Source organism: Solanum pennellii, chromosome 8 (assembly GCF_001406875.1).
Source record: "Solanum pennellii chromosome 8, SPENNV200".
NCBI classification, from domain to species: domain Eukaryota; kingdom Viridiplantae; phylum Streptophyta; class Magnoliopsida; order Solanales; family Solanaceae; genus Solanum; species Solanum pennellii.
The window spans coordinates 61,440,718-61,457,191 of record NC_028644.1 but is presented as its reverse complement, the minus strand read 5'-3'; the positions used below and the strand labels follow the sequence as shown (position 1 = coordinate 61,457,191).

Below are 16,474 nucleotides of genomic sequence, written 5' to 3'. Positions count from 1 at the left end.
ATCCACATACATTATAAACTAAAATATACGAATCAAGTAAATTAAAAGAGAGGGAATACCTTATCGGTTTGTTAACATGTTAATTTGTATTTTGTTAACATGTTAATTTGTATTTTGTTAATATGCTAATCAATTTTTATTAAAAATTCTTCCCTAAAATTCTTCATTATGCTTAACCTTAACTTCCTCTAGGAGAATATGTATTAATAAAAAGTTTTTTCTCTCTCATCTTTTAAAGCTAATGAATCCAAGGATGCTGAAAAAATCCTAAAATATCAGTCATATATATGCGTATACGAAACTTCATTTAAATTAAATAGTATTCCTTTAATTATTCTAATTTATGTGACTATTTGAATGAATACGAAATTTAATTTTCAAAAATAAAGAAAAAGAAGAAAATATCTAACATTTATAATTTAAAATAAATTATAGTATATATCATATCATTAAAAATACATAATTAAAATATTTTTGAACTAAAAAAAAATATGATACATCAATTAATTAATAGGGGGGAGTATTATTTGAACCTGTACACATGTGCATGATGAATGGATGTCACAAACTGGGGTACGTACTATATCAAGTACCAAACAACCTCCAAGCTCCCAACCTTCTGATGGGAACAAATCTTACATACTTACAAAATTATCTTTTCGTTTTCGGTATTTTTATTACAGTTCGATTAAATTTAAATTCACATATTATAGGGCTTATTTCTATTGATATCGCTTCTAACTAAGAAAAGATTTATTCTTAAACACTCGAAAACACTAAAGATTCTAAATAAAAATAGATGAATTCTAATTATTTCATCAAGATTCATATTGATTCCGGGCACATTATGTCAAAGTGCATTGAATGCTCTGGAAGGCAGATAGCAAAAAAACAGATGGAAGTAAATTAATTAATTAAGATAGGTGAAGTGTTGCTTTTCTCACTCTTTTACTCTATTTTTTTTTTTGGAGTACTAATGTAGTCATAAATAATAATACACATAAGCCATAATATTTTTTTTTGGCTTATAAATAGAGCTCCAAATATCCATATTTTTCCATCTCAACTTTATTTATAATTTGTTAGCAATACATCTATATACTCTCACAATTAGAATTCACTTTCTTTGCTCAATTAAGTCCAATCATGGAGTTGAAGTTTCTTCACATCCTTACATATCTTTCAGTAAGTACTAATTATTTTATAATTACACTATTTTATTTATGTAAATCATTTTTAAAGAAGCTAAATTTTTTCTTTTTTGGTTAATATTTTAGTTGGCACTAGTGGCAAGTCATGCAGCTCTTCCTGTTACATATTGGAATACTAAGCTGCCTAATACTCCAATGCCTAAGGCAATCAAAGAATCTCTCCAGCCTTCTGGTAATTATAAATTAGTCTATCTAATAATTAGAATTAATAATTTTCAAATTAATATTTTTCCATCATAAGGTGCTTTCACAACATAATTTAACTTATATATACTGATATAAAATAATTACTTACCTTTTTTCTCTCATATTTGTCGATTACTTTCCATCAACAGAAAATTATTTCATACTTCTAGTTAAAAAATAGTTTTACCGTAAACAAAAGTGATTTTAACCTAGCAATACCAAAGAAGCTCTTATTGTTACTATGAAAATTTATCTATTTATCTCATACATAAAAATATTGTACATCATAAAATCTATGTTATAAACAATTATTGTATGATTATAAAGATTCTTTATACTATTCCTATCTATAATCACAATTTTTTTTACGTATCGAAAAACAATAGTCGATAAATATATTTTTTTTATAATACATATATATTTAACTAGCGAATATAATTATTGTTTGCGTAGGACTTACAGAAGACAAAAGCACTTCAGTAGATGTAGGCAAAGGTGGAGTAAACGTCGGAGTCGACAAGGGCCACCACCACTCCGGTGGAACAAACGTCAACGTTGGAGGCAATAAAGGCGGCGTTAACGTGAACACTCCAGGTGGGACCCACGTAGGCGTTGGTAAAGGAGGAGTTGGTGTTACAACCCCCGGCCACCATGGAAAACCACCAGTCTCGGTGGGTGTTCACCCTGGACCGTCACCGTTTCTTTACAATTACGCGGCGAAAGACGATCAACTTAACGATAACCCTAACGTGGCGTTATTTTTCCTGGAAAAAGATTTGCATGAGGGAAGTAACATGAAGTTGAAGTTTGTGGAAAATGGCAATGGAGCTTCGTTTTTGCCCCGTCAAGAGGCGGATTCGATTCCGTTTAGCTCAGAGAAGATGCCGGAGATACTTCACAAGTTTTCAGTTGATGAGGATAGTGAAGAAGGTCAGGTTATGAAGCAGACAGTAAGAGAATGTGAAGAGCCAGGTATACTCTCTCCGTTTCAATTTATGTGATATTATTTAACTTTTCACATGAGATATGAGAAAAAAGAGATACACTTTTAAAAGCTGTAGTCTAAAATAAGCAAGAAATGTTTTCTGATCCTTAACCAGAGTTTGAGCTCTGGATATGGAGAAAATCTTGTTGGAAGCCTATCCTCGAGTGAGTCTTGCAGAATGAAGTTTAAATTTAATCGAAGCTTCAATATAAGCTTCGAACATAGAAAAAACGCAATAAGAAATAAGAGTCATTCTTTCTTTAAAAAAAAAGAAGAAGCTAAGTAGGTAAATTGAGATAAATACTCCCTCTGTCCCTATTTATTTGTTCATATTTCTTCTTTTAGATATCCCTGTTTACTTGTCCATTTTGACAAATCAAGAAAGAACAAAAAAAGAAAAATTCTTTTACACCCTCATTTAAACTTTTTAAAAATTTCTAAGTTTTAATTCAGTTTTTTTTAAATCATATTTAATTAGGGTAAAATTGTAACTTCACTATGTTAATTATTATTATCTTAATATGTATGTCTTTTCTAAAGTGGACAACTAAATAGGAACAGAGTGAGTAGTATTTACAGTGTCGAGATTCAATTAAATGCATCATTATATAGTACTACTAGATTCATTTTTAAAAAAAATATTAGTTTTTGCAAACCAATCATGATTTTACTAGGATAGTAAGTGCAATTTAACTTACTATGGAATATTATCACTCTATTATTAATGAAATTAAAATATATACACAAACACTTTTACCATAATTTCTCTTGTTTCAATTTATTTTTTTTAATATTAACTTGATACAAAAGTTAATAGATTAAGAAAACAATTTTAATCTGGTAATTTGACACGGAGTTTAAAAAAAAATTCCGCAGGTATTAAAGGAGAAGAGAAGTATTGTGCAACTTCATTAGAATCCATGATTGATTTCACCACATCAAAGTTAGGAAACAAAGTGCAACCATTATCAACAGAGACACAAAAAGAAAACACAGAAATGCAAAAATACACAATCCTAGGAGCCAAGAAAATGGGAAACAACAATGACAAATCAGTAGTTTGTCACAAACAAAACTATGCCTATGCAGTATTTTATTGTCACAAAACAGAAACAACAGAGTCATACATGGTATCATTAGTTGGTGTTGATGGCACAAAAGTTAAGGCTGTAGCTGTTTGTCACAAAGACACATCACAATGGAACCCAAAACACTTGGCTTTTAAAGTTCTTAAGGTTACACCTGGATCTGTCCCTGTTTGTCATTTCCTTCCACAAGATCACATTGTTTGGGTCCCTAAGAACTAGAAAATAATTAGATGACATATGTTTAATTGTCTTCTAAAAATTTGGGTTGTTTTTATGTAATAATACAAAGTATGTTGTGTTTGTCTTATACTTTTTGTCTTGTTGTATAATCATACTTTACTATACTAATAAATAATATATGTTTCACATTTATAACTTCTTGTCTCTCTCTCTCTCCTATTTTTCGTCTCAAAGTTAATAAATATTTGAAATCTTTCGATTAAAAGAAAAATATTAGCCATCAATAGAAATTCAAACTAAGAATCTTAATTTTTTAACCATCTTTGAGAACTAAACAACTTTATAAACACAATTGGGGACAATTTGATTTTCTTTGGTTTGGAATACTTATGATTTATTTCACAAATTGAGGTTCATAACCTCTAAGCTTGCATACTTTGAAACTTTATTTGTTTGTTTGTACTTATTCATCCTTAATAAAATATATTCAATTCGAGTTCTACTAAATACAAAGTTACATTTATTAAATTAAACTGTTTTGCGATAAATTTAGATTTAATCAAATTTTAATACGTTTTATCTAATATTGAGTGGATAAAAAAAGGAAGAAAGAAAAAGGTACAAACCACAAGTCTATTAATATTTGAAGGTTGTGGACCAACTCCTTAATGGTTCATTAATAAGTCTGCTAAGAAAAGCTTGATGTGAGTGCTAACAACTAAATTAAAAGCCTTGTAGAAAATTTCTTCATGATAAATAATACATTTGTCATAATAATATATGTAGGTCACATATTTACTTAGTTATTTTTACTAAAAATAAATGTTTTTAAATACTTGTTATTTCACAAAATTAACAAAATAAATAACACTATTTGTTATATTTTATCCTTGAGAGTTATTAATCTTGAAAGTATAAATTTGATTAATACAAAAAAACTATATATTGATTCATTCATTTATATTCATTGGTTAATTTAATTAGTCAAAATGAATGAATTAATTTATGTTCAGTTATTGAAAACTTGACTTCAAGAGATCACTAAATAAAAATAAAATGATAAATTTATCTAGTTTCTTAAGGAGCGTGAAATTTAAAATGATGACATATAAATAGAAACGAATGGAGTAACATAAGATATTATTTACTAATTTATCCATGTTTATTAGATCCATGAATTGAGCAATATTAAGAGGAACAATTTCTTTAATGTTAAAGGTTGTAACACTTGTTCTTTGGGAAAGGATTAAGTTGATTTAAAGGTGATCATCGACATAAATAACTTCAAATCGATCATCACTTAATGCCTTCTGAATTGAGCTCGTCGAAAGATTTTTAAAAAAAGTGTAACACTCCCATACTAATTAACAAGTTCTCATTCCAAAGAGTTGCACCGTTTGAAAATAATTTGAATTCCTACTTTTTGCTTACATTCATCAATGGGTCCAATATAATTTCTTTTTCCCCATTTTTAATTAGAGATAAATTTGTCTTAAAAGTTAAAAAATACATTTATTTATGGTTGTTGAAATTTTCTCTTTGTATCCATAAATGGATTTCACTATTGTCCCACCCTCAATCAAATCTATGAGGTAGTCCATAAAGCTAATTATTTATTAGGCTCTCAAAATTTGGCTGCTTAGCATGTCATTATAATAGCTCTGCTACATTAATCAAATAATTAAACTCAAAAATATATTATATTTATTCCATTTTATATTGCACAATTAATTAGTCTATTAAAAAGAAAAATCACATACTTTTAAATTTGAGATAACTAATTTTACAATTTTATTTGAAGGAGAGAAGGGTTTAGCTGTGGATTCAAAATTTTAATATCAAGTGTTAATTAATTGAGTTTTAAAGTAAAATTTTATATATATTTAATAAATTTTTTAACACGAATATATTATTTAAGCAAACAATTGATTAGGTACTAGATTCAGTCAAATTACAACTTGATAAATACATGAACTAGGACTGGACTCAAAACATCAGATATACCTAAACTTATATACAGTAAAATCTTATTAAATTAATACTCGATAATTAATAATTTCTTTAAGATAATATTTTTTTATCTTAGTTTGGATGAGTCAATGGAAAGAAACACACATTTCGATTATATAATAAAATAATATATATTCAGAAGCCTATTATATAAATATATGGTCTCATTAATATTATAAATTAATAATTCTTTAAAAGTACAAATATATTTAAGATAATTTAGTGAAATATGATTATACTGTTTTCTGTTTTTTCTTAAAATTTAAACCTAGTTGAAACTCATCTCTAACTTTTCTTATTGTATCTAAAAGTTTCGATATTATTTTTTGAATGCATCATAAATTGTGATGAACTCTAAATGTGATAAGTGTATATATCATTTTCACCCATTCAACATGCTATTAACGTTCATTTTATGTGTGTTTGTCGTCTTTTTGAATTTATAATTAAGCCACTTTGTGATACACACACTGTTGAATCTTTATTCACACGCACATGTAAACGGATAACACTACAATATAAATACATTCACATACACCATGGTGTATATCCATGTATATCCTTGTATAATTCTATTTATATCCATCTTCAAGCACCATCAAAACTCTCACAACATTATATTATTACAATGTATAATGTACTGTACACTTGCTTCACACTGTTATACGATGTATATACAACATACATAACTGTAACAAAGTGTTGTATAATTACTAGCCATTTCAATTAGTCGAAGATCAATCAATAAGTACAAAACAACAACAACAACAACAATATAAAAAGGGTTGATAAGGAATTAGTTTGGATCACGGGCTTTTGTATAATTACAATATAAAAAGGGTACCTTTAAAATTTGAAAAGTAATCGACAACTAATTTTTGGCCCAAAAATAAATTTTTAACATATTCCAGGATTTGGTTTTCCGAATCTCCCAAAAACTAAATACGTTTTAGGAAAAATGACAGAAATCCCACCTTTAAATTCTATTATTATCATTATTGTTAGGACTGAAATAAGTAGGTTTAAATCGGAAGCTAGCAAAGCAAACCTCAAAAGACCACGAGTAAGAAGACAACGAGAAATATACCAAAGGACATCGATTTAACGTGGTTTGGTCAATCGACCTACGTCCACAAAGGAGATGAGCAATCCACAATAAATATGAGAGTACAAATACAGAGGGAAACAATCTCAACCAAATTCACTCAGAATACATGGGAGGTTCACACAAGTGATAATGTATCAAGCTTGTGACCCAAAAATTCTCCTCCTAACCAAAACTCTCAAAGTCATTAAGGCTACATTGTGAATGCTGATTAAGATAGAAGGAACATTTCTCTATTTATAGAGTCCTAAACTTTTTCCTACAAGAAAAAGATTAGTCAATCCAAAACTTTTTCCTAAAAAGAAAACCTATATATGGTAAGAAATTTAGGGCAAATAAAACCCAACAATTATCCCCTATTAGTTTTATAAATTCTCAAAATCCCTCATTTTCGCGCATCATATTAATGTATCAGTGCATAGAATTAATGTATCTCACGCATCAAATTAGTGTATCATGATATATACTTATTTGTTTTTTGATTTTGTAGCTGACACTATAGTGAGATCGTTTGGTACAAGCATCGACAAAAATAGCATAGTTATCTAGTAAAAATGTCAACTTAGGATCAAATATCACAAAAAATAACAGTTGCAACCCTAAATTGAGGCGACAACTGACATCTAAGTCATAACTATCAACATGAGTTGTGGTGCACTAACTAATTAAAGTACTTCATATTTAATCAGATGTCTCAGATTCGAGTATTGGGTAATGCAGAAAATTTTATCCCCTTCTTGTTTATTGAGTTTTTGGGGACCAATAATAACTCGATAGAAATCAGTTAAAATGTGTAATTTCGGATTTCATTTTCAATTTATTGAGTGCGGCATGATTTTAGATAGGAGGGTATGAAGGTCGTATACTAATTAAAGTTGTTTTTGCTTTTCGAGGGTTTAGGTTAATTTATTAGTGTTCACTGTCGCCCTAACTTTATTATTAGATAGGAGGGTATGTTTGGTTTGTATTTCAAATATGGTAATGTAGATTATGAGTCTTTGTAGAAATATTATATTCCTCAACACATAATTGGTGTGATTTGAAACAAGAAACGAATATGTGATCAATTAGTTGATCATGAATATATATATTCAGTGTATAACACACAAATTTATCCATCTCCAAGCACCATTAAAACTCTCACAACATTATAAAATGTATAATGATTAACAGTGATAACATATTACAAAAATGCAATATACAATTTGTGTTTGTATAAAGCGAGAGAAAGATTTAATATATAAATACAACTATTTTAACTTGATTCAATTGTATACGAATTCAAATTTTATGCAGATACACAAACACAATAATTGATACATATACACAATTCACCCCTCTCCACTCTTTTCCTCTCTCGCTTGCCTCTCTCCCTCTCTCCTAATCTCGCTCGATACTCTAGTCTCAAGCAAAGAGCAAATACATATACAAACACAATATTCATAGACACAGACACTCAATTTATACAAATTATCGTGATTTATCCAATCGCTACAGTTTATACAAATCATATGCTCCAACTCAAATAACAAAACTATAGCTATAAAGAGCTAATATGATTTTTATGTTTGTTATTCCTAAAATTTATCTATAAACTATTTATATTATTTCTACATTTTATTATTTTTTGATTTTGTCGAAAAAAATTGTTTATGTGCCCATTCGAACTTGCCTACTTTGTATGCCAAGTGTTGAAACTGTAAGTGACACGGCACATTATTGAAAGAAATATATAATTAATGAATTAGTTTGTAAATGATTAAAAATCACACTGAAAACAAATAATATAAAGCATATTATAAGGTTATGAAAAGATTACAATGATTGTTACTTACTTCTTTTATAATAAAGTAAAATAAAAGAGATCACATGAAATGCATGGGATGAGTTGTTTTGTTGTGTATTGATATGATAATAAACGTACCGTAGCAAATAAATAAATAAAAATTAGGAAAATTATATGAAATAGCAAATTAATTCAAATTAAATGTTATAGCTATAATTTATTTTAATTGTAATTCGCAAGAAACATTCCTTTTTTATACATTTGATTCTGTATATAACTGTTCATTTTCGGTATACAGTTAATCATTTTGTACATTTCGGTGTAATATGTATATAATGTGTTTGTGTTTATATAAAGCGAGAGAAAAGTGTATATACAAATACAAATACATATATTTTCATCCTATTTATATTATACAAATACATGTCTTATTACACAAATTACAATATATAAATGAATTTATACAAAACTGAACAATTTGTATAAAATTGAATGTTTTTAGCGAATTATACAAATAAAAAATTTCGTAGCAAACATAAAATATACTATGATACACAAAAATATGAAAAAGATTCACAATTAAATAGTTTATGTTATTCTCTTCATTCTATTAACATTAGCATCATTCATTATCTTTTTAATTTTCTGCAAATTCTACTCAATCAAAAATTTAAATATGAATGTCAATTAATAAAGGAAAAGGGGTAAAAAATGCCCTTAAATTATGTCAACGGAATAAAAATATCTTCCGTTCATAGTTTAGCTTAAAAATATCTTTATTGTCAATACTTTAGTTAAAAAATGCCTTGCAGTTAATACTTTGGACCAAAATATTGATCGTAAAGACATTTTTGGGCGAAATTACAAACGGAGAGCTTTATTATTCGTTTTGCATAGTTTAAGAGTATTTTTGAACTAAAATATTGACGATAAAGACATTTTTGGGCGAAACTACAAACGGAGAGCTTTTTTATCCATTTCGCATAGTTTAAAAACATTTTTAAACAAAAATATTGACGATAAAAATACTTTCAAGCCACACTATAAACTAAAAACATTTGTTTCTTTCGCATAATTTAAGGGCTTCCTATTAATAAATCACAAGAAATAAGCTAAGAACCAGATATTATTGACAAGAAATAAATATAAATTTATTTTTAAAAAATATAAAGACAGATATAACCCTTTTCTATTTCAAAAAATATATTCTCAATACGAAGAAACTGTATGATTCTAACCGTTTCTATAATGTAAATATTATAAATTATTCAAATAAAGGAATCACGAGAAATGCATGGGAAAGATTGTATTATTGCCATTTATATTATTTTATTATAAGTCCAATACAGATCTTTTTAATAAAATGAACATTATTATTATTGACAATGCCATGCCATTATAAAATTAAATGAGGACGCAGTTCTCGAAAAATCATACTTGTAATGTTAATTTTAAAGGGGAAGGAGCTTATATACTATTTAACTTTGCGACTTACGGAATATTTTTATAAAATAATTTTTATATATATCATAATAATGGTAAAAATGAAAGAACATAAAAGAAAGGTTAAAGCCATTTTTGCAAAATTACCTAATTAGATAAATATGTCCGCTATATTTATTATAGGAAAAATTACATGAATTAATACATTTTAAAAAATAATTACTGATTTTAGCGATATTTTTTGTTTATTATCATTTATAGCAATACTGTGATAAATCTGTAATATGTATTAAACTTGTATTATAAATGAATTAAAAGTGACCAAGTGGAAAAAATATTATCGCTATAAATGGTAAATATTTTTTTATTATAGCACATTCATGTAAGTTTCCTTTTATTATATTAACTAGTAAACTTAGCCGCGCTATGCGCGGTGTCTAAAAGTTTTCATTTTTATTTAATTTTTAAATTCAAATAGATTAGTTAATAAATTTTATCATTTCATTAATACATGAATTAATTTTATCAAAAAATAAATACATGTACGGTCAAATATCTATATTTTTTTGGTTGAATAGTACCTATTATTTTATGTTAGTTATAATATATAATTAAGAATTTATGACTTCATTATCCATTTGAATGAGTTCTCAAAATTAAATATGGTTAACTTTGATGTTTTGTTAAAAATTTAAAGTGAGATTTTTAGTCTTTTAAATTTTTTTAAAAATATCAAAAGAATTAAAATAGTAATAAATTCAAAAACAGACTTAGAAATATGAAAAATTATTCGTAATAGATAAGCTACCTATAATTTGAAGACTTAAAAAAAGTAATTCAATAATTATATATTAAGATATAAAGTTCTCTGTATATTGATTCTTTGAAAGAAAATGGGTGATACATGATTTTAGTTCGGTAAAATAATTTTTAGTGATATAAAGTTAACATAAAAATAATATATTATTGTTAAAATGCATAATAAAATAAGTAATAAATGAACAATTATAGATGAATGATAAAAGGTTTTATGTTAAGATTAAAAAAAACTTATATATCTACTAAAAACTTATAATTAGACTCTTGAATTTTTTCTGAATAAAGTAAACATAAAAAAACTGTTCACAAATAATATGAATATTTATAATTATTAACGATAAATAATATTTTCTTATAATTAAAGTGTAGGATAAAAAGTTAAGTAAATTTTAGAATCATTATAATGGAGGATGAATGGTTAAGTAATAAGTATATTTAAAATGATTATCTGTATTAATTTTTTCCTTGATAAATTTTCTTCTATAATTCTAAGTTTTATTTTAAATTTATTTCAACGCTATTTTTAGTCTCCCTTTTTTCTTTTATTTTTTTATTTTTTAGTCTTTGCTTATTTAATTCTATTAAGAAAACACAAACAATTAGCATCGTAATTAAGAGAATGAAGTTTGCTCGTCTTTAGTATTTTTACTAATTTATATATATTTTTGTAAAACAGTAACAATTAGCATCAAATCTTAACATAATCAAGTTAGCTTGTCTTAAGCTTTTTATTAATTTAAGCAAAATGTTTAAATGAATTCTCTTAATTAATTTTTATTATATTTTTCATGATTCATATTATATTTAAAATTTAAAAATAATTTCATAATAATTTTGATTATCTCCCGCCGCTAAGCGTATCTACAAATACATTTTAATGTTTTCAAGAATTGTTTTTGTCTTACTTTTAGTAATGATCTTGCTCTTATAATTTCATGCAAAAAAATAATCAATTATTCTCTTTTATATATCTTATTTTGTATCATTCTTATTAGAAGTAAAAATAATTATACAAAGAAGTCTTTGTCGATAGATTTTGCATTACAAGATTAAAGTAGAGGACAATTAAGCTAAACATAGATATATTTGGTTAGAAATATTTTTTGATGTGATTTTAAGATGTCACAAATTTAAACATTAAGTAATTTGGGGTTATGAAGGTATAAAGTTGGAAGTTATAGGTATTACTAATAAGTATTAATTAAGTCTAGAGGTTTTGAAAGATGAAGAGGTGTGAGTTTATGATATAAATTAAATTAAAAATAAATATATAAAAATAAGAGAAAAAGGTAAAAGAAAATGAGATATATTTTTTTAGTAAACAAAAATATGTTTAAGTAAATCCTCCACCATTTTTATGATTTATTTTATTATATGACATATTTTCTTTTTACCTCATTTTAGAAATTTCAAATTATTAAAAGTATCCAAATATGCTTCTAATAATAAACATTATTTTTAGTAATTACTATTATTTTGAACAATATATACTTTTTCTCTTATTTTATATTATAGGAGAGATATCTATTAAGAGAAAAATTAATTAAAAATAAATTTAAAAAGGGACACAGAATTAAAAGGTTAGTCAAAAGGAATAGAAATTTTTTGAAATTATCAAAAAAAAAAAAGTAATCGTACGAATGTTTTAAAATAAAATTAAAAAATATTTAATTTTTTGCTGATTAAATTCTCAAAATTGTGAAATTTTTGGCCTATAAATAATAATTATATATGAATAATATAAAAAATAATGCAACGTTAAAATTATGTATTTTTACCATATCATTGTTATGTGATTGTGAGATACGAAACTATAACAGGAATCGATTTATTTGATTCTTAGCTATATAATATTTGAATTTAATATTTAGTATTTTATTTACTTTATATTGAGATATGATATATTACTTTTTTTATTACTTATATTTATTATATATTTGTATAACATTTTTATAGCTAGTGAGGAGGATGATGTTGTTAGACGAAATCAGAAATAAGATATCTTGGCGTTTTTTTCAATTAACTAATTAATCTGATAAGGAACCAATTAACTCTTGTTACATCAGTGGTTTAACCGGAGAACTATAAACAATCCATACAATAATACCAACAAACATACATAAAATTAATTAACTAATCAAGCAAAAATATTTAAAATATACGATTCTTCAAATTTACAAAGTGAATAAAGACAATCAGTGTCGGTAGAAACTACAAGATTAAGAAAAAAAATCTCAAAAAACTACAAAGAGAAGCAAAAAAAAAAAAAAAACAAATTATTTTTTCTATAAAAGAATCATGATTTGTATCATCAACAACTCAACCTAATAATATCAAATATATATGTAATTACAACAGAACAAAGTGATAATAATAATTAGACATATTAAATCATTTTACCTCACAAAATCAAAATATGCAAAATATATAACATTTTTCATTATACATCCCTCTCCTGCAAAAATCAGATCAAAGAAGACAAAAAAAAAATTAACAAATCAAAGGTATAAAAAATGAAGAATAAGGAAAATAAAAATAAAATAACGATCATGGAATATCTCAAAGTGGGTTTTTATAGGTGTAATATTTAGGAGTTATAATTTTTATATTAAATATTTTGAAGGTTATGAATATGAAAGGTTAGGAGTTAGGAGGTGTAATGCTCATTAACTAATTTATTAATAGCAATATATATATATATACACATAATATTATTGTGTAAAAAGAAATAATCTAAAAAGACCTTTTTTTAAAAATAAAAATATATATTTTTCTCACCATTGAGGCATGCCACATAGGCTGATTGAAGATCCTCATTTATATATATATATTGATTATACTTATTTTATTATGGTTCGACTTTTTTAATGCTTTTTTATATTTTAAAATCAAATACTTATATTCTTATTCATATCATATAGTTTTATATATATATGTGTGTGTGTATATATATATATATATATATATATATATATATATAATTTTACTTTGTCATCTGATTTAAATCATTCGGGAATTATGATTATTAATTTTGAGATGATGCTTTGTCTTTGTCTATGTCAATGCCAATCCCTACAAAATATCAAATAATCAAAGTCTTTATTAGCTTTTATTTGTATTAGGAGGGGAAGCAATTATTTGAAATTCGTAATGTTTATTGTGGAACTTTTACATATAGTCACTTAAAAGTAGCCTAATTATTCTCTATAGCTATAGTTTGATAATTAAAATTCGTGGCTACATGTTATAGAGAAAGAGAGAGGAGAGAGGGCAAAGAGTGGGTGAGAGGTGAATTGTATATCTATATCATTTAGATAATTGTATATTATATATATATATATACATATGTATTTGTATATATTGCAAGCTAGATTGGAAGAGGGAGGAGAGAAGCGACAGAGATTGGTAGGGGGAGAGAGGCAACCGAGATTGGAAGAGGGAGGAGAGAAGCGACAGAGATTGGTAAGGGGAGAGAGGCAACCGAGATTGGAAGAGGGAGGAGGAAGGAGAGAGGCGAGCGATATTGGGCAGAGAGTGGGGCACTGTGAATTGCATATATATATATATATAGGTTAAATAATTGTATATTATGCATTTGTACATATGGCAAGCGAGATTGGGAGAGGGAAGAGAGAGGCACGCGAGATTGGAAGAGGGAGGAGACGATCGATATTGGGAGAGACAGAAGAGAGGCGAACAAGAGAGAACAAAAATGAGAAAGAATCGAATTGTATATGTATATCGATTAAATAATTGTATATTACACATATTAAATGGGTTCCATATTTTTTTAATGGAATGAAGAGGAGGCACCATATAATAGGATTTTCTCCAATTTTTGATAAAAAGGTGGCTGTATGTAGTTTTTTTTTTAATAAAGAGCACAAGGGGAATAAGCAGGCCGCACAAGCAGACGTGTTGACGGTCTGCTGCCTGCTATTCTCCTTTCTTATATAGTAATGTTTATTGGTGATGGCTTTTAGCTAACTAGAATAGGATCTATTAATTATCACGATTTCAGTCGTCTTGAGTGACATTCACTTTATCACCTTGTGAGAGAACCAATATTAATTCAAAATCAATCCAATATCATAAATAAAAGAAGTTCGTCATATAAAAATAAGGCAGATACATAAACATGACTTTTAACTTGGCATAGCAGGTGATAATTATGACATTTAACTTTGGATGTACACAAGTAGACACTTAAAATTGTATAAAATTGAACATATAGATATGTTCGTCTTACATGACACCCTATATGGCAATTTTATGTCGTACGTGGTTAACTTGGTATATTTTGAATAATGACACAAAATCAAGGAGAAAGATCTAGGGATCGAACAAACCCACAGAAGAAGGAAATCAAATCAATCACAGAGCAAAGATCTGGAGATTAAGCAGCCCCCAAAGGAAGTAGATTCATATGGATACTGAGTCAATCAGATATCCATTCACGAGAAGCCAAAAAGGAAAACAACAATATTCAGGCACTCAAGCTGACAAGATGATCAATAAAGATCATCATATTGATCACGAAAGATCATTGGGATTCGAAGCGACAAACTAAGAAGTCTCACACCAATCTATTATTCAAGGCAGAAGAAAATTGGTACCCCCGAATCAAGGAAAGGACAAATCTCAATCAAGGAATCATTACAAATCCTTGATTAAAGGAAACTCCCTTAGATTTTCCTATTAGATCTAAAAGCACCACAACACTCTGCATATGAACAAATTACAAAAGACGAGCAACTTAACTTAAACTTATAATGTAATCTTCTTTCATCTTTCATAAATATGTGTACACTTTGAGTTAACAATTGTAAAAGAAAAAAAGAAGGAAAGATTCTGAGTGTAGGTTATACAAGTAGAGGTAGTGTCAACATAGAAGCTCTGATTTGCACATGAGATCGGATTCGAGAGTACACTCCATATACAACCAAGTTCTCAACAAGCTCTAAAGGAAACCTTGAAATCCAAGGAGATTGGAAGTAGGCACCACATCGGTGTTCCGAACCAGCATAAAGTATCTCGTGTCAATTTACTTTCTGCATCTACTTTTATTTTACATTGTGAGACTAACCTGCAGGTGAGTCGACTATTCCATACAGGAAGTGGACTTAAGAATTTTAATTCACCCCCTCCCCCCTCTTAACTTTCATATTATGCCATGTAGGACATGTGTGTCTAGCTATACCTGTTTAATTTTAACAAGTTTAAGTGTCTACTTGTGCACAGTTGGAGGGCATAATTGTTCGCTAAAACCAAGTTATGAGTCATATTTATATATTATGCTAAAAAATAATAAAAATGATTTAGTCAACTAAAGATCGAGTTCCCATAAACTCGACTCAATAGTCCAAAAATATTTAATGCGAAAAAACAACCCCTAGGTGTTGAAAATCATCACAAACTCTAAATAATCAAACTAGGGATGCAATCTCAAAACCTAACATATATAGCTAAAGTCTAATGTCTGTGTCAGAAAAAAGGACAAGAAATTAAAAAAAACGTTTCTGACAATGTATGAAAGTTAAAATGTTGCACAAGATTTATAAATAATAAATAACTCAAATTATTGAAATTCTACCCTCCTGAATTTTTTCAAAGGAACACGTACAGACAACGTGTTTCTGTTTGTTTGAAACTTATCGATAA

At 27.0% G+C, this 16,474-nt stretch overlaps 1 protein-coding gene across 1 annotated transcript; it reads left to right on the top strand.

The window, feature by feature from the left end:
• Nucleotides 1–1,026: 1,026 nt before the first annotated feature.
• LOC107028657 (BURP domain protein RD22) lies at nt 1,027–3,845 on the top strand. The gene is made up of 4 exons (XM_015229817.2): nt 1,027–1,185; nt 1,278–1,383; nt 1,851–2,369; nt 3,259–3,845. Exons 1-4 carry the CDS (start codon nt 1,147–1,149, stop codon nt 3,687–3,689), a joined length of 1,095 nt encoding a protein of 364 aa, XP_015085303.1. The 5' UTR covers nt 1,027–1,146; the 3' UTR covers nt 3,690–3,845.
• The last annotated feature ends 12,629 nt before the right edge of the window (nt 3,846–16,474 follow it).

Excerpts from the sequence above, each read along its gene's own strand:
- LOC107028657 (XM_015229817.2), top strand. The coding sequence starts at position 1,147 with ATGGAGTTGAAGTTTCTTCACATCCTTACATATCTTTCA. Across the intron at positions 1,186-1,277 it reads ACATCCTTACATATCTTTCA|TTGGCACTAGTGGCAAGTCA; the intron begins GTAAGTACTAAT and ends TTAATATTTTAG. Across the intron at positions 1,384-1,850 it reads AGAATCTCTCCAGCCTTCTG|GACTTACAGAAGACAAAAGC; the intron begins GTAATTATAAAT and ends TTGTTTGCGTAG.